Here is a 19837-nt window from a genome sequence, read left to right as displayed (position 1 = left end):
ATGTTTATCTAACACGTTACCATAAAGTATTATTATTAGGTTACGTGCCGTATGCTGTGGCCCTCTTTCTGTTCTATACCGTTGTACAGCGCTCCAGAATATGTTGGAATTTTAACAAATAAAGATAATAATATTCATTACTAAGAGCCGGCTGGGAATTATTATTATTTTCTAACAATACTTGCTTATAGCGTTTGAGAAACAGCCCATGCGAATTTTTAATTGCCCTCAGAATCACCCCTTTCTTCTGAGACCCCAATTACGTATTGTCTCAATCGTGCAACCTTCGGCTCTATAAATAAAGCATTACATATTTGCATATCTTATTTAGAAGACTGAAAACCGAGCTTTCTTAACTAGGTCTCAAAAGACTTTTTTTTATTTTTTTTTTTACTTAAGAGAAAAAAAAACATCCCTCAAAGCCACAGTTTTTAGCATTTTTATGTGAAAAATGGAGAGAAAAAAATCCTTAAATAAAAAAAAAGCTAAGATCACCAAATGTATTGGTTGTTTGAAATTTGCTTGAATCTGCTTAAAATGTATCATAGGAATTCACTATGCTCACGGCCCTCAAAATATATTCACACCTTTGCATACCTGCCAAGTGTCTTTGTTTATTTGGCCAGTCCCTGATGCCCCTCTTTTCTAGGAGGTCGGAATGTTTGCTGGGTATGAGGGTATCGCAGGGTTCTACAGCCCTAAAAGCCCCGATAATGTGTATAGAAACAGCAGGAAGGGGCTTTATCAACTAAACGGGGTAAATTAACCCATTATTCTTCTTCTAAATACCCAGCTCAGTTACACAAATACCCCACATAGGGCAGAAAGTCACATAAAAAGTCTGGGTAGAGCTCCGCCCCCAGCCACGCCTCTGACCCCACCCCCTCGCTGGCCATTTAAAATGTTGGGCGCCATGTGTTTGGATTCCATGTCGAGCCCAGAAATGATTTGATATGAAACAGCAGGAAATAATGAAGCCGCTTCTATTAATAATGTGAGTGACGGGATGTTGGCTTTTGCTCGAGCAATAACATGAGTCACGCTAACGGCCGCGCTGGAATACAGCGAAGGGTCTCCCTCGTCATATCACACCGTAACACGCACACGTCTGTTTTCCCTGCCACCAAGTCAGGGTGGTTATGTTTGAGTGACGCTGACAAAAAGCATGTTTTTTCTTTCTTTTTTTCTTTCTTTTTTTTAAGCTTTCTGGCTTCGGCTTTTCAGCTTCGTCTCAGGATCCCGTCGTATCCTTTCCAGCCTGGCGGCGGAGTACAGAAACTTTAGACTATAAGTCCCACCATCCACCAGTCAGTCAACGATCTGCCGTAGACCATGGGGGCCGTAGGCTTTTTTGTAGACCCGACAAGTTATGCCTGAAAGCTCATGATTTTACCCCCCTTTCTGAAAAAACTAACGCGGGAACAAGAACAACGGTGAAAGCCACCAGTAACAATGTCCGACGTACATAGAACCTGCCGGCAGATCGGCCCCTGTCGGCCCCCCGTATAGTCACCCATTATTCCTGCTGTAAAGACTCAAACCTTAATCAGTCGTTGGTTTCGTCTTAGATTCAGGAGCCGTATTTCTATCCCATGCATGTTTAATACCCTTACTATATTACCCTCTACCACTTCTGCTGGGAGGCTGTTCAACTTATCTATCACCCTCTAATTAAAGAAAAAGATCTGTGTCTTAATTTTCACATAAAATTGAATTAACCCTTTGCATGTCTGCTATCTGGATTGGGTTAAATCAGCCCTTGTATTGTGTATGACCGATCCCCCCCATACAATGCAACAGCATATGTTGGCGCTATACAAATAATAATAATAATGATTGCCTGATGGCTGCCGACCTCTTCCATGTGCGCCGGTTGAGAGCTCCAGCAGACCTCCATAAACACCATGTTGTCACTTTTCATTATGAGCTTAGCTTTTGACTCGAAGCTCAGACCACTGTTCCCCGAGCCGGGGTCCCTCGCGTGCCGTATTCCGCTTGTTTTATTTTATAAAGAGCCCCGTTACGCCAGAAACCAAATCCCAAAGAACAACAGTGACATAATCGCATCTGGCTGCTTACTAAATGATTCTATGCTAAGCCCCCCCTTATAATAAAAGACGGCAAAAAGGTCTCCTTTCATATATTTTATTTTTACGATGATGTCCACCAGAAAGATAATAATCCTCGATATTAAACCCGAGGCGCCTTTTATCCAATTCAAACTAAAAATAATAATAAAAAAAAAATAAATATATATATATATATAAAAATAATTAAATGTATAAATAAATAAATTATATATATATATATAAATAATTAACTGTATAAATATATATATATATATATAAATAATTAAATGTATAAATATATATATATATATATATAAATAAATATGGTTTCTTCGCGATGCCTCCTTCGATGGTTCCATTATTTGGGACTTCAGTGAAAACAACAGGTTGGAGTAGAATTCTTCATGTTAGGAAAAAAAACACGACATTATTCTAATGCCAGAAAGTCCAAAAACTCCCCCCAAAAATATTTGCAAACAATTTTCTAAATCTACCATTCAATAATTGGAGAGAAAATTCTATAATTCTATAATAAGGAAAACGTTCCATCCCTAGAAATTCCGTGATTGAATCTAAACGCTCCGTAATGCGTCGGAAAGATTTGTTTCATTTTGGATGAAAAGCCCCGGGTTTTTTTTTTTTGTTGGTATCTTTCATGTGTTGCGTCTCAATGCAAACCCGGCTCTGATATGGAAATGGTTAAATCTGCGTACTTTTTTGTTTAAAAGTTTCTTGGGTTTCTTTTTTAGTAAAGGGCATCGCGCTTTATAACAATTAATCTGAACTCTAACAAACAGGAAGCCGTCAAACCACAGAATCCAAAAATAGGTATGGCGATAGTGAGCGGCTCTAGCATCAGGTTCCTGAGAAATGGTTCGATGCAGATGTGTCTTTTATCAATCTAGGATTATGAATTTGCTGATTTTTTTCATTTTTATTTTTGCAGCAACTCTATGCGGCTCAGGCTCAGTTGGCCAGCATGCAGGTGTCCCCAGGAGGTAAAATGCCGTCCACCCCGCAAGCACCGAACTCTGCCGGGGCTCTGTCCCCCACCGGCATGAAGACTGAGAAGAGAGGGTCCAGTCCCATCGCTCAGGTCAAGGTAACTCTATCTATTCCCTATAGACCGTTCTTCTGGCTCAGAGCAGAGGAGCCTCCCAAAGTCTTCTCAACTTTTCCCCATCCAAGTACCACCAAGACGAGACCATTCCGAGTCTCGATCCCAATAAAGAGTTAATTTTAAGCAGTCATTCTGGGTTGACACCCTGGTTTCTAGTGAAAAGCCAGAGAGGGTTGCAGCGATAGAATGTCAGCAAAGTTTTGCAGTGCTTAATAGATACATAGTTACTTACACTATGTGGACAAAAGTATTGGGACACCTGACCATTACTCCAACAGGGGCTTCGATGACATCACATTCTAAATACAGAGACATTAATATGTAGTTGGTACCCCATTTGCAGATATAACGGCTTCCGCTCTTCTGAGAAGGCTTCCCACAAGATGTTGGGGAGTTTCTGTGCGATTTTCTGCCCATTCATCCAGTAGAGCGTTTGTGAGGTCAGGCACTGATGTTGGACGAGACGCCCGGCTCACAATCTCCGTTTCAGTTCCTCCCAAAGCTGCCCGATGGGGTTGAGGTCAGGGCTCCCTAAGTTTATTGATCCAGATGAAGGCAAACGGCAGGCGGTACATAGAAAGATACAATATGACAGCAGATAAGAGCTCTTGGTCCTCAGCCTTGTCCTATGATCAGGATAGGTTTATCCCTGTTTATCCACGTTCATAGTCCATTTCGGTAGTTTTTAGAGGAATTCGAGGGGTTAATTCACCAAATCCCAGATCCTTAGCTGACCTCCAGGAACTGAGAGAGGTAAACTCTTCTAGAACGTCATTATATCGTGTAGCCCCTACCTTTTAAGCTGGATACTATTATTTTTTTTCGGGTGGAAATATGTATTTTTTAAATTATTTAATACGGGGAAATTTCTAGAATTATAATAAGAGAATCCGTTCCGATAATAGTTTAAAAAGGATAAAAGCAGACTTTGTACGGGGAATTATCACGAGCACACGGCATATAAATGCAACTAGGATCTCGAAGCCGCAGCTGCACCGCGCGCCTCACATCTGTATTTTGTTACAATAGATACAAAGTTAAATATTATGAAAATAAAATGTTTCATTACCGACAAAGTATCCGTTGCCATGGAAAACTAGGATCAATCAGGTTGCGAAGCGTGTTCCAAACACTTTGCGTTGGCTGGGTTGATGTAACAGAGTTTAAAGAGAAACAACATATATATCACATAACTTGCTTTAACCCATTAAATGCCAGGGGGGGTCAGCAACTGCCTTCTCCCCATTTTTTAAAGAGATTTCGCTCCAGGAAGAATAAAAAGTAATTATTATGAAAAAAAGATGGAAACTGTCCAGAAAGAACACTTTGCTAAAAGTTAAAGGCACCTTGTAACGTACGTACCCCTGGGAGAAAAAAAAATATAAAGACATTAAAATAAAAACACAAATATTTTAAGTACGGTTCCGTTAGCTTTTACTGCTGTGCTTCCAAACTTTGACATGCGCAGTCTTTTTATTTTAGGTTTTTTTTATTTTGTTAGTTTTATATTTGGCTCGGGACAAAACCCCCATAAATTATATCTTAAAGTTCTATTTTCCTTGCAACTGTTACAGATTAGACGCTCTCTGCCCTAACCCACTACTAAGACAAAATAATAGAAAGGGTAAATCCTTGCGGCAAACCCAGCCATTTTCCGCTGATTCGGCTTCTGTTTTGTGGGAAAATCCCTTTAAGACACGCGGACGTTATGTGAGTGGAAATGCACTTCGTGTGGGTTTTGCGTCTATAATGAATGAGCTCGGAATCCACGTAATCCATCAGAAGTGGGGAGCAGAAGCATCAGATCTCTGCGTCTCCATCCATACCTCCAAATAAAAAAGCCTTAATTACGCCTTTATATGTTATATATTCTTTTCTTTGTATTCTTTTTGATTTGCGCAGCCGCAGCCCCTCGATACAAAGTAACACAATCTGTTCCTAGGGAGCGGCCATATTGAATCCCTGATGCACCTCGTGAGATACTTTAGCCGAGCGGTCAATAATGTCACCGATTATTCTGTTATACGAAGTGTCTGAAAATAATGATTCTCTGATTTGCTCCGCTCTCCATGTATCTTATTAAACTCCCGTCCCCTATAAAAATCATACCCCCCCCTTTCAACAATCCTTTTATATCTCAATAGCCTTTTATTCCCCAATACAGACTCCTTCGATAAACAAATCCAGCAGGAATTGCCTTTTAATTTTCTATATGTCCCCGACGTTCTACAATTTAGGGGATATGATGCTTACGAGCTGCCATACAGACCTTAAAGAATAAAGTCTCCGCCGTAATATATATATATATATATATATATATATATACCATTCTCCTATCTCTCTACGTATATCAAGAGTATTCATTTATAGCGGGTCTGGTTTGTTCACCTTGTTGGTTGTTTTATGTGCTTTTCGCTAAGAATGAAGGTTAGTGACGGCTTCCATGAAGAGGTTTATAGACTATAAGCCCTACAATCCTTTATATGGCTGGTAGCAGGCTGAATGACAATTCTAGATGTTGGTATTCACAATGAAATACATCTCCCTCCCTACAACTCTTGTACCCCATTCTCCTCCCCTGTGCCTTTCCATGCCCTCCCTGTTTCTTTCTGTCCTCTCCTGTACCCCTCTTTTCTCTGCTTTGCCCCTTTTTCCTCCCCAATGCCCTTTTCTTCTAGGAGGTCGGAATGTTTGCTGGGTATGAGGATATCGCAGGGTTCTACAGCCCTAAAAGCCCCGATAATGTGTATAGAAACAGCAGGGCACGGCTTTATAAATCAAACGGGGTAAATAAACCCCATTATTCTTCTTCTAAATGCCCCACACAGTTACACAAATACCCCGCCATAGGGCACAAAGTCTCATAAAAAGTCTGGATAAAGCCCAATCCAGCCCAAAATGGCTAAAATAAAGGTGTCCCTCTTTGGTCATTTGAGTCGAAGTAGAGAGACCTTAGAGGTCCCTTCTTGAAATGTGGAGATATTCTTTGTACAAAAAACACAAACACTTGTTATTCCCTTAAAATATATATATATATCAAAAAAATCCACCCAAAAACCTAGAGTCCTCTCCGTTCTAGATGAAAAATTCCGACACCAGCTCCCCGAATAAATCAGATACGTACAGTAGGCCTGAATGATTTTTTACGAGGGCGAATTAATCACTCAGTTTAGTTTAATTTATTGGCTTTGAGTGTTTTTCATTAAAATGGTTATTCATCTCTAACCTGCCTTAATAAAAAAAAAAAGAAAAATACGCCCAAAAAGCGTAGGCTTGCAGTCTAAGCGAAGTTGCCATAGAATAAGTAACCAAACAGTGTTTCGGTGTTAAGTATATACTGTGCAGAACATCTAATGTAAGACGCGCCGGAGCCAGATGGAAGAGGACCAAGCAAAACCTTAGCCGGCTGACTAATATTTTCCTTTAGTAAGTTAACGCACGTATGTGCTGGAGGTCACACCAACTCCGGGCCCGACGGCCAGCGCGCCTCCATTACCGAGTAGGCATATGCAAATTGCTTGGGGTTTCCCCTGCAGAAATTAAATTATCAGCCATCTTTCCATTACTACTCTAATTATTCATTATGTGTTAGCGTTCTCAACCTGAACGCCTCCTCCTCCGAGGAGGAGAGAACACACAATGGGCTTTTAAATGCTCCGGGGGGGTTATTAACCTTTCCTCTGCACTCAGAATCAGCCATCAATCCATGCACTCCTGGAAGACTTTAGCACGAGGTTGGTAGATAAGTGGAGAAACCTCCCAGCAGAAGTGGTAGAGGGTAATACAGTGAGGGGATTAAACACGCATGGGATAGGCATACGGCTCCTGAATCTAAGACGAGACCGACCACTGATTAAGGTTTGGGTCTTTACAGCGGGCGACTAGACGAGGGGGGGGGGGGCCGAATGGGGCCGATCTGCCGGTTCTGTGTTCTATATATTTTTTTTTTCACGCTATTTGGCCGGAAAACGATATTATATTGAACATTTCCCCGCGTTCTAGAGCGTAAAGAGACAATGAAAAAAAAAAAAACGCTCGCAAGATGTTTCCGGAAATGTAAATAATGCGTCGTAAATGCCCAAGGTTAATTTGGATCTTAGAAAACACATTAAGAAATGAACAGTAATGTGAGCTCATTCCCATTCTAATTTGGCAAAAAAAAAAAAAAAGCAACGGCGTAAAGGATTTGTTGTTGTAAATACAGACATAACACTAAGAAATTAATGAGGTTTCTTTTGGTGGTTTTATAGAAGAATAATTATCTTTTTTTTTTTGCCAAAGAACGCGCCATTGTCTCGGAGGTGTAAACTAAGTGCGGCGTCGTAAGTGATAATGCGCTCCGTTTGTCTCGTTTTAATCGTTGTTTATGTTAAACTCTTGTAGGATGAAGCCGCGCAGCCTCTGAATTTGTCGGCGCGACCGAAGACTGCCGAGCCTTTGAAATCCCCCACGTCCCCGACGCAGAACCTGTTCCAAAGCAGTAAAACCAGTCCCGGGAGCCTGTCAAACAAAAGCAGCATCCCCAGCCCGATAAGCGGGGCCCTTGGAAGAGGCTCTTCGCTAGGTAACAACCCAAAAATGGTCGTTTTTCATTATTTTCAAGCAGAACGGGAGAAAAAGTAGAAAAAGTTGACCTTGAACAGAATGGAATAGGAGTTCAAAAATGAGCAGAAACATTCCAACGCTAGTTACATAGTTACGGAGTTAATTAGGTGGAAAAAAGACATAAAGTCCATCAAATCCATGTTAGATGACCCAGAAGAAGTAACAGTAACGTCTTCTCAAAGGGAAAAACATTCCTTCTTCACTCCAAGACATTCCGACTCTCCCTGAATCAGCGTTACTTTATCTACTGTTACTTCTGATAACCCTGCATCCAAACATTTTTATATATATATTAATTGAATTGGCCAAAACAACTTCAACGCTCCAAAAAAAACATTATAAAATCATACAAAATCATGAAAAAATATATTTTTTAGTGTTTTACCCAATATGAGCAGAAGTTGTTGCCCGATTCTACTCATTGCAAAGTAAAACTCATCAAAATTTTTAATTTCTTTTTTTTGTTTTCAGCATATTTTCATTGGGTGTAACATTTTTCGAATGTTTTAGTCCAAATTTACACAAATTGAAAATCATCAATATTTTTTGGAAACTGAGCTGCCATTAGAATAATACTAAATGTATCTCCAAAGCTTTTGCTACAATGTAAAAAAATATATTTATATTTAGATGGTACAAATGATGCTGTGTTTTGTTACTAAACCTTTTAAACCACAAGATTTTACAAGGAGCTGTTAAAATTACCAAGATAAACAAGAACCTGATTCTATTTTTAAACTCCATGTAGTTCAACAATTATCCATTTGCCATTAAATGATTCATTCCCCCTGGCTTGTGCACCAAAAAAATAAAATAAAATAAAAAATAATAATATTTTCAGAGCATGAGACATTTGGCACAACCTTGACACCGTCCCCGAAAAAGTCAAATTTAGCTTTCTTTTATTTTTCAAAGAATTTTTTAAAAAAATGCAATTAAACGTTTTAGTGGATCTAATAAAAGTTAATTGTAACTTTAAATAGAACAAGAGTGGAGTTTTTAAAAAAAATAATATGGCAGCAGAATGGTTCTTAAGTTACCATCAAAAAGATCTGGAAAAGATTTGTAGGAACCTCTAGAACAGGGGTGGGCAATTAATTTTCCCATGGGGCCACATGAGAAATTGGAATGGTTTTAGAGGGCCAGACCAACATACGAAGGCTCCATGCACATTGCCGTAATGGGGCCGTATTCCAGCCGCCCGATTTGCGGCCAGAATACGGCCGCCATTGAAAATGAATGGCGCTGTAATACGGCGCGGTGAGCAACCGGTGTTTCACCCCGTTTTACGGCGCGGCCCCCGTGTCTGCCAATGGAGAGGGGAGCGGTAAGGAGCACTCCCATCTCCTCTCCGCAGCAGCACGCCGTAGTTTCGCCTGGGTTACGGCCCGGGCGAAACTACAGCAGTGTGCATGAGCCCTTAACTTCATTCTACCAATACCTGTATACTGCATACATATACTATCCCTTCTTAAAAAAATGGTAAATGACGAGCGTGGAACGATTGTCCTGGCACTCCCCAAGGTCCGCAACGAGCATCCTGGCACTCAGAAGTTACAGTGGCATCACTTACTCAGCATCGGGAAGCAGTGAAACTACAAACTCCGAAGCCTTGTCCATTTTGTTAACTTATGTGCTGTTTAATAAAGTTATTCAAGCCTACGTCATTGGTAGAGGTGCTTGAATAAGTAAGGCCTGAATAACTATTAGCACAGCACAGAAGTGAACAAAATGAACAAGGCTTCGGAGTGCATAGTTTCGCTGCTTCCCGTTGCTGACACCGGACTCATTGGTGAGTCACCAGGACACTCTTTGCGGGCCGGTCCGAGCTATTCAGCGGGCCGGATGTGGCCCGCGGGCCGTGCTTTGCCCAGGTCTGCTCTAGAATAATGTCCCATGTGGTCAATGCTCCTAGAAAAGTGTAAACTATGAGGTTCCACCATCAAGCTGGAATAACGTAGAGGTCTTGGCCATATGCTTAATAAAGTCAAAATAAATCTTATTCACGGCCCAGGGCATTGGCATGCGCGGAGTTGACTGGGTATTTCTTATACCCACATGGATCCAATGGTTCCACTCAACTCAATGCGTTCTAGAACCTCATTTGATGTCTTTAGTCTAGAACTTGCAGGTCATATTTAGGTTTTCAAATCACTTACAGAATAAAGCGTTATAGTATTTGAAAGGCATATTACAGAGTCTGTGATCGTTACTGTAACTATGTATCCCGTTTTGCATTTTGTTTCCTCCAGATATACTTTCAAGTCTTAATTCTCCAGCCCTGTTCGGGGATCAGGACACAGTAATGAAAGCCATCCAAGAGGCTCGGAAAATGAGAGAGCAGATCCAGAGAGAGAACCAGCACCAGACTCACAGTATGGACGGGAAGCTAGCGATGAATAACATGAGCTTAAATAATTGCAGAGGCGATAAGGTAATTACCACCGCCTGCTCCCATCACAGCCATAGAAAGGGTTATTCACCTTCATCTGTATCCACATTTTACTCACGATATATAGATTTTGTTCTTTTTTCCTTTGGATAACGGAGCAGAAAATAATAAAAATTAGCAGGAAATAGGATTCTAAAATGTAACCAGATTAACACAAAAGCTGTTTTTTTTGTGATACCCATGCATTCTAAATTAGAATCTGAAGGCATCTAAGTACCCATTGTCCATATAAAAATCTTGGAGTCGATTGATACAAAGTAACACAAAATTTAAAAAAAAACAAAAAACATGAAAACAAATAATAATTAAATTTTGAATAAAAAAAATTATATATAAAGTTAGGTTTGTTAATTATAGAAAATACAGTTCAATTAAAATGTGAAAAATTGTATCAAATGCATGTCTAAGTCTCGTAAGCAACAAACAAATTATATTAAAATGCATACGTTTTTAAAATATAAAAAAACATAAAAAATGTTAAATATTGATTATCTCATCACCGTGATGTCATTTATTGCCATATAGGTTTTGTTTGATGACATCGCAGAGTAGGTGGAGCTACCAAGTCAAAGCATTTTGATCAATTACAAATCACTATAACAAAACAAATAAATACAGTTTTTCTGTATAAATGTACTAGTTCTAATAATAATCGGAAAGGGAGAGTTGCCCAAGAATGTCTAAGTGTTAAACAAGAGCAGAAAAAAATAATGATTCATCATTAGTCTCTTTTTTTTTCTTTTCATTTGTAAATTTTGCTTAAATCGGAATAAACTAAAAGCTTTACCCTGTTATCTTTTAAAAAAAATCATAAAAAAATAATAATATTCCCGATTCGCCAACCCAACTATCAGATGTTTGCTTCCTTTTCAACTCCTCTGTTAATGATTCGGGGTTGTCAACAAAGGACGTAGCCTTGGCGGATAAACGTATTTCATTAAGCCATCGCTAGAACCGGCATTGAAAGTCCGTAGAAAATCATTTCTTCGTCTCCTTTCGCCACCCGCCAATTCGTCCATCATATATTCTGCCGTCGGGGTGCAAAGGTCGTGATATTACATCATCATCCCATCAATTTGAGGTCAAACGTATTTCTTTAATCCCCCGGCCTTTTCATTTGCACGAGACGCGCGTGTGCCACCGGTCGCTTTCATCGTTAACGTTTATCACAATACGATGTATGCTTCAGCCTCTATTCCTTGTTTCTTGTTCATTATCGGTTTCCGCCGATGTTTGAGCGACCAACTTTATGAGCCAATGCGGTTCTGCTTCTGTTAAATATATGAAATGTTCTAAAAACAAAGAAATAAAAAAAATATAAAATGGGAAAGATTTCAGTGTCAGAGATAAATTTCCCTTAATTGGATAGCAATTCTTATAGAATTTTAAAAAAAGTGATACATTTTATCTTGATGAATTTGTGTCTATCATATATATATATATATATATACATTATAGGTGCGTCTTAACAACCTTTGTCTACATAAGATAATACAATATAATAATATAATAAATTATATTTTTCCTATGCTTAAAACAACAAAAATCTACCCAAAATGTGTATTACATCTATTATTATCAATAGAATCGCTGCAGAAAACCAATCTTTTCTAGTTGGACATTTTACCCAAACTTTCGAGGTTCTAAAGATTGCTACAAATCAGAACTTCTTCCACTTCACGTACAGACTTATTATATTGGTACCTTCCAATAGATAATTTTAAGGATGACTTGGTGTCTTTTCCCACAATCTCTTCCCATTTTCAAGCCTTTTCCCACCGTGATAGGGAAACATGGCGGCTTCTGCTTTTCTTGGCAGTCTTTGACTTTGTGACGCTTTGTGACGTCTCACATGATTCAGATGCTACTTGTAAAACAAATCAGTGCTTTTGGGTGTTGAGCAGAGATGAAGAAATGGCCTAAAAGAGTCAAACGGACCCAGATGGTGCCATTTTGGTGAATTAGAAGGGTTTTTGGGAAGATGGGAGAGAGGCCATTAATGTTTCCGTACGCCATGTCAACATTTTGTGCAGCTTTTTTGCTTCAAGGGTGTACCAAGACCTCTGGGTCTTCAAAGGCAGCCAATTGACAACCAAGTTTGTGCAAATGTGTGGATTTGCACGAAATCGTGGTGTAGGTACGATAAAACCCTTAAAACGTCTTAAACCCACTTATGCTTGTTGTCAATGTTGGATATCTCTGCGGAATGTTCCGAAGCTCATTTTCATGCTCATACAGTTTGTTTGATCTTACACTGCCCTCCTACAATACACGCTTACACAAGATTGACGATAAACACTCGCAGAGCCATGGCCGGCTGCCCATTCTACTTATACAATAGATTTTGAAACTCATTGTTGCGTGACACGATGTGTTTAGACACGAATTCAGCGATGCCTCTCGACAATGAGCCAAAGGTGTGTTGAGCATAAATTGTTCCCCAAGGCGTGTTATGAATAATCACCAGATTCAGCACATCTTGTGTATCCTTAAGGCTCCATTGTACGGAGAGAGGAACGTAGCATTCTTGAACTGTGACTGACACAGTATCCAGGCAGGTGATTGAGACTCCCTTTTGCAATAACTCTTTGGGGGGGGGGGATAAGGTTAACAAAATTCAGCTAATGTATATTAAAAAGTAATGGTAAGTAGCCACAATGTAACATAAAAACAAAAGGCACAATTATGATGTCGTGCAAAAAAAATATTTAGTACACTGTTCTAAATGTCTAAAAAATAGCAATCTTTAGAATCTTTTTAGAACCTTTTAAGCCCCCTGTTGACAATTTAACCTGATATGTAACTTGTTTTCTAAGTCCCCCTTCTCCGTTTGATATATTTCAGATGCTGCTAGATGCCATGACAGGAAGGATATGCCTTAGAAGTTCAAACGCAGTGAGTTACTATCTTTATATAGCATATATAGAGATATATCATGTTCATGTGTATTGGCTTGTCGTTGCCACCTCTTTAGCCAAACTGTCACCAGAAGACAAGAAAAGTTAGATGAGGCTAATGATACCCGCTCTCTTCTCCTTAATTGACCTTGATCACTAAGGGCTGATCAGCTGAACATAGTTGGAAGCCCCCTTGGTCCATGTTGTGGTCCAGTTATTGCTAACCCAGGACTGCAGCTTATTGTGGTCATCACCAAAGAGTGTTGGGTTCCTCCTGACCTTTGGTTATCGCGGCTAACGTTTTCTTAGACTGAATGTCCAAAGAAGGAGCCTAAAGGAGATCATAAGGTAGAATCTCACAGGTTGGACCATGGTCCATCAAAGTAAATAGTCCTTTCCAATATACTTTGAGTGAACCTACATGATCTTCTCCTTGTGACTTGGATGAGGACAGAGCCCAGCGCCTCCATCTTTATGCCACTTAAATACAATCCACACCGAGGAAAAGGAGAGGAAAATTCCGCTAAATAGTAAATAATTAAGACAAAGCAGTAACTCGACTGTTCCTTTAATAATTGGAACTGACTTCTCCCAGGAAATTATATTCTGTAAATAAGATGAACTTAATTTTTGGTATTAGTGTTGCTTCACTGAGTGTAATAAAGTCAGATCAGGTATTCAAATTACACTAAATTAGATTCTCAATTGTTTCCTTTCACTGACACCGTGGTCTTTTCTCGTGAACATGATTCTATGACTTATCCTATTTGCACATCAATGTAACAGCTGAAGCAGCCTTAATTTTGCATAACACTAAACGTGATGAAGGCTGTTTACCTAGCGACGTCTGAGAGAAGCATTGAAATGAAGATTTCCAAAGTCTTTAACCCAAAAGCAATTATAGCTTTTCAATGTCAGCGGCTATAGCTGGCACCTATGGCACCGAGATGTTTAAATGGACGTTAAACCCTTAGAGCTAAAACGTAAAAAGTCAGTATCGGTGCTTATTAAACATAATGGTATGGTCCACACTGCCAGTAACCCAAAGTCACGTCCTCCTTTGCCATCTCATAAGTGTTACAATGTGACAGATAAGGGTTACCAAAGGCTGCGTTATTCATCCCACCAGACCGCCAAGACACTGGCTTCCTGGGGGACCCGGCCACGGTGGTTCTCCAATAAGACAACTTATTTGTATTCTCCACCAATCCTCGCAGCCCAGATCAATATTAGTAGTTAGTAAAGCAGACAGCCGTGGAAAACAAATACGCTTAAGAAGTTATAGAAGCAGCAAAAGGAATAAAACCCCAAGCAGACGCATGTGTTTTGGCCGCTCGATCGTACGTCTGATTATAAGTTAGTGTTTAGTGGGTTCTCTTGGACACGCAGAGTAACGTCTCATTCCAGTTCGTAGTTACAGAGCGGCATTTAAATCGCACACATACCTGCGGCTCTCTGTGCCGTGAAAATTGTAGCAGAGACATTGCTGATGTTCCCTGTTTTGGAGATTCTTACAGCGGTTGAAGGGAACCTGACAGCGACTCCGTCATCCGATCCACTTTTTCCCGAAAATGTGTTTTTTTCATCGTTAGTAACATTGTTACCGTCTACAGCAAAATGCTCTACTTGTGGAATCAGAAGGTTCCATAGTTCTATCTCTAAATAAATCCTATATATTTTGCTTTTGCCCACAAAACAAAGCCCCGTGTGTGTTAGAGGGGCACTTCAGATGCCTTAAAAGGTTAAAGCAGCCCGGCTCGATGAGTATTTATTTGGTTTGTTTTCTCGGATGGAGTACTTTGCGTCTTAATGTGTTTGTCTTAAATTTGAATAGTTTTTCTTTTTTTGGGTTGTGCTGTGAGTGGCAGCGGTGCGTGACTTCACACAATGAATGTCCGTGACAACTGGCAGTTGCTGACGATAAGAGATCAAATATTGTACGGGGTGCAAGGTGACTCACCGGAGGAATGTGTGAGCTTCACTTATTTTTTTGGCTGCTGTTAATACTGGAGCTTCAGCTGCCCTCTACTGGCGTCTGTCTGGGATGGCAAAGAATTTTAAGCCGGACAAATTGTAACATCAAAAATGTGTAGATTAGTGACATTTTGGAATCCTGAGGGAATCATTGCAATGCTGTAGGCTACTGGAGCTTGTGAGCGTGTTCAAATAGTATTATCATTGGAGGTTAGGAATTAATGATCAGCGTCTTAATAACTTTAGAAACATATGTTGATACACAAGATTCTAAAGATGGATAATGATACATTCTATAACCTAATGTAGAGATTCCATGATGAATAAGTTGATATAATAAATCTGAATTGGTAACTGTTCTGCTATGGGACCCTCTATCTTCTCCTCTTCCAATGGTGGGACTTGCTTAATCTCTGTTGGGTCATCTGGGGAAACATTCATTAACTACTCTTTAAAGGCAACATCTCATTTAAGGAGGGGGTCTTATTGACCCTTTATGAGCATTGAGTTATAACTAAAGTTCAATGAGTTCTAAAGGGAGATTAGGAAAAGCTACAGCATGGATAAAGAGCTGTAGACCAAGGAGACGATTTCCTGAAGGACCTCTGACCATTAGAATAGACAATTTAGGACCATATTTATCAAGGTGCGACTGGAACGTTTCAGTTTCTGGGTCAATATGATAAAAACGGAGCGGCGATCATATGCTTCTTGCTCTAGATTTAGTCTACAACCTGCTAAACCTTTGTATAATACGATCATCGGATTCCTGTGCGGAATACGTTTTCTGGAGGCTCACAGATGTCCTCGGCTCCAAGCCTCACCATGTAATGTCTCGGTGCGGCATGATGCTGGCCTTTTTTTGCCCCAAAAGGGTAATATATCAAAGCTAAGCCTGCTAAGAACCATTATAAACATAGACGGAGAAAAAAAACCTCGGCTGTGATCCTTATTCTTATAGCCGCTCCAATCCGTGTATCCATGTATGTTCAAGGTAAATGTTCAACTAAAATTTAACAAAAAGGGAATCGTCAATTTTGATTAAGAAAATTAAAAAAGGTTGGTTTCTAATATAAATATAACACTTCACAGCCCAATAGTCCTTAAACACAACGCGTGCTTCACAGTACATACGTTGGCTGCTGAAAAGTCTGCTTTTTTCCCCAGGTATTGATGCCCTTTATTAAGGCTACAAAAGTATTGCCGGGACATTAATTTATAACAGCGAGCAGCGATAGACCTCGCAGGGCACTTGAAAAAAGATGCATTTGAGCTTTTTTCTTTCTTCTTTTTTTTTAACGAGATCTGCCCTCTTACAATTTCATCTATTTGCGGAATGTTAAGATATTTCCACCTAATTCCAGAGGCACGCGGACTTTTGGGACAAGTGATTTAAAAAAGACTTAGTGCGTAAAGCAATTTGGCTCGAGCGATACTGTATCAAAGCTGATACATTTCGTACCTTTTTTTTTTTTTTCTTTTTAATAAATGACGGCCCCTCCGCAGAAGAATAGAGAGGACGCGGCATCTTGTCTGATATTAAGAAAAAAAGGTTTGAAATGATCTAGCAGGGCAGTTGGAGGGGATATTAAATATTGATTTATCTTAAGGAAAGAAACATACTAAAAAAAAAAAAAAATGAGGCTAAGTGCGTTTTGCAATCTATCAAAGCAAGTCATCTGGAATACAACGAGATAAGCTCAACTCAGTACAATAGCACCATGAATCTTAAAGATAGGGTAGCACCACAGCGATGGTTTAATCAAAATATGCTAGCTCGTCACATTCTGCGGAAGGAAAAAGAATCGCTCCTCTCAGAATAGCTTATCATTTTTTACACAAAGAGTTGACTTTGTCAACTTTATTCTTCATAAACATTCTATTTCGGGGAAAAAAAACCAAAAAACCCCTACGGAATATCAACACAAAACAAGAAATTACTATAACTGCTTTAGCATAAGAAATCCTAATGCAGGTAATTCGAGCCGCTTGGCAAGACGTTCTGTAAGCAATTTTCTGCTGGGTTTTCTCTGTGTTTCCGACGAAGCCAAGCGAAGGTTTTTTTGGATATCTCTTGAGTTTGCCACAAACTGATTGTATACCAACCAAAAACTGATTATATTCCCTGTTTCAGACATGAGTAATTGCAAGCTCAATGACTGCAACTTGAGATCTCTCAATATTTATTTTTTTTTAACATACGTTGACTGAACAACCCTTATGGCTGGGGATTCGTCTCCCACCCCAACCCAAAAAAAAAGAAGAATTCTATCTCGTCTTAGAAAATGTCAAGACAAGGAACTGAAAACAACGTGTAGATAACATTGTAAAGAGGGATACACAATACAAATGTTAATGTGAGGGTTTGGGAAAATATGGTGTACATTTTGGGGTAAAAGGACATTTTTGGAGTTCGGTCATCGGCGTCATAAATAATTAGTAAGGTCTCATGCCATTATACATTTCCATGTCTTAGCAATGAGCTACTCATTAAATCCGATCCCCGAGGCCATCGGTAGGTCGGGTTGGAGTTGGGTCTAACTTGTGTTTTTCATTTAACTGTTTGTTAACTTAATGACAATTAACCCCTTAAGGACAATGGGCGGTCCCTAAACCCATGGAAAACAATGCATTTTGAGCCCGTACATGTATGGGCTTTGTCATTAAGGGGTTAAACTATTATGAAGGAAATCTGAGCAAAATTGGACTTCACAGGCATCTGAAAAATCTGCTTCTTAGTTCAAGACCTTAGTTCAACCGAGACGAACATCTGGTATTCTTAACAGTAAGTGGTCACAATGGAGATACGGGATGTTTACGGTGATCCGTTGAGCAGGTAATATAGGGAATGCGGGCCCAATGGCGGTTCTCTTACGAACTAGCGGTCTACGTCCCCTTGCTTCGCTTAATCCATTGACGGAACGCACCGTATTCCTGCTCCAACTGATAGGGTCATGTTGACGGCGCCATTATCAATCTTTTATTGGCACCAGTCTTACATTGACCCGATAAAGCTAACAATAAGAAATGTGCCAGTGTGACTGGATAAAAAGAGGACATTTTATTGATGTAATTATGGTATAGAAATGGGGAAGAAAGTCAGAAAGAGAGATGGCAGCTTCATGCGTTTCCCACCATGGCTCAACCACAGTAGGTCTTCTTGATGGGCTCCTTCTAGGATTCTGTCCTTCCAGAGAGTACTGAAGTGTATTAATTCTTGAAGCATTCTGCAGCAGACAAACAAGGATTATCTTTAAGGTATAAATGGACTCTCACATGTCTTCTAAACATTATCAGCTGCACAGTGTGCTTTTTACTTTTTGGTGTTACAAGAATTAAAGGAAAGGAGGCTTACAATAAGAGTTTGTCCGTAGACAATAGCATCTTTCTCTCTTTACCGGAATCTGTTCTTGCTGTGTAGAATGGGTCGCATTGTAGCCTCTTTACAATTATTAATAGATTTCTACTCTTTGTCCAGGGGCATAATATTTTAGTGGCCAAATGAACTTCCATAGCATGTCAGAAGGCCTGTTCTTTTGAGTTGTGGCTTCACAGGTGACGTCCACTAAACCAGCAGCTGCGGTCTTCAACTTACATCATTCTTTGGCAATCATAGACACGAGGATTGTATTCCTTTGGATCCTGGATTTTTAGCTGTCCATCTGTTGTGAAATTAACCATTTACCATCCAATTTGATGAATCCCCATGGCTTAGGTCAAAGGAATTGGTATCCATCGATGACTAGATGAGGCTATAGTCTAGAAGAGACATGGAAAGAGTTACCCAGATGGTCAAACCAAGGAAAAATTGGTTTTCTCAAAATTTAAGGTTTTTATGAGCCTATGGCCAGTGGTGGATGTTGGGTAACACAGAGTATTAACAGAAGAGAGGGTACCGTTGGTGTATAGATGTAGCAAGAAGGTTATAGAGCTTTAATATCTTGTTCTTTCAGTTTTATTGTTTTTAAAATGGTTTGGAAGCTGTTAAGTGAAGACAAAGTCCCCGTGAATCATGTCCCGCTATGTAGAGTAAATAAAAACCACACAAGCTCAGTCATGTTACTGCGTAGCTGGAAATGTTTGCTGTTCCAACTACCAAGAGTCTGAAGGCATATGAAGACGGCTAATTGGTTAACCCGATTGGAAACAGACGTCAGGAATTATGGTATTGGCCACAAGTTGTACCGGAGGTGGTCTGCTACCGGAGGGAGGAGTGCTAGATGCTGCTGTATTTGTTTCTTTGCTCCTAAACACTAATTGACTTCTTTTAAGGTTTTTATTCTTAAAAAAAACCTGCACTTTTTATTTTAGAATTCCCGGCAAACATCTTGAAAAAAGTTGCGTGATGCGTAAAAGCCTAAAATCTTCCCTCTTCTAATCTGCAACCAGGGAACCTATCACAGAGTACGTTACTCAAACCCACCTCCGACTTCCTGTTTCTCCACCAATCTAAAACGTTACAAAGTAGCTGGTGACTGGTGCAGACTGTCAAATATTATGTTATAAGCACCAGAGACAAGTCACATAAGAACAACTATATTACCAAATAATACTAAAGCTACAGATACTGAGTTCTAGACGGGACGTAATTATACCTAGAATTAGGTCATAAAAAGTAAAAACAAATTATCAGTAAATTCCAACAATAGGTTATAATATTTAGATCCTTAGTTTTAGGAGGAAATTTTCTGTAATGAGAAATTAAACACGATGGGCAATT

General features: G+C 39.6%; 1 protein-coding gene across 3 annotated transcripts in view; it reads left to right on the top strand.

Annotated features, from left to right (window-relative positions):
• LOC149276533 (transcription factor Sox-6) overlaps window positions 1–19837 on the top strand; it is a 134119-nt gene that overhangs the window by 100299 nt on the left and 13983 nt on the right. For all 3 annotated transcript variants that reach the window (XM_089503525.1, XM_089503524.1, XM_089503523.1), the window contains exons 8-10: window positions 3016–3171; window positions 7573–7753; window positions 10047–10228. In XM_089503525.1, coding sequence (XP_089359651.1) covers window positions 3016–3171; window positions 7573–7753; window positions 10047–10228 — 519 coding nt within the window. The remainder of the gene's footprint in view (window positions 1–3015; window positions 3172–7572; window positions 7754–10046; window positions 10229–19837) is intronic.

Source organism: Sceloporus occidentalis, unplaced genomic scaffold (genome assembly GCF_023333645.1).
Source record: "Sceloporus occidentalis isolate IW3139 unplaced genomic scaffold, rSceOcc1.0.p SCAF_235, whole genome shotgun sequence".
Lineage (NCBI taxonomy): Eukaryota > Metazoa > Chordata > Lepidosauria > Squamata > Phrynosomatidae > Sceloporus > Sceloporus occidentalis.
This window is presented reverse-complemented; position numbering and strand designations above follow the sequence as displayed.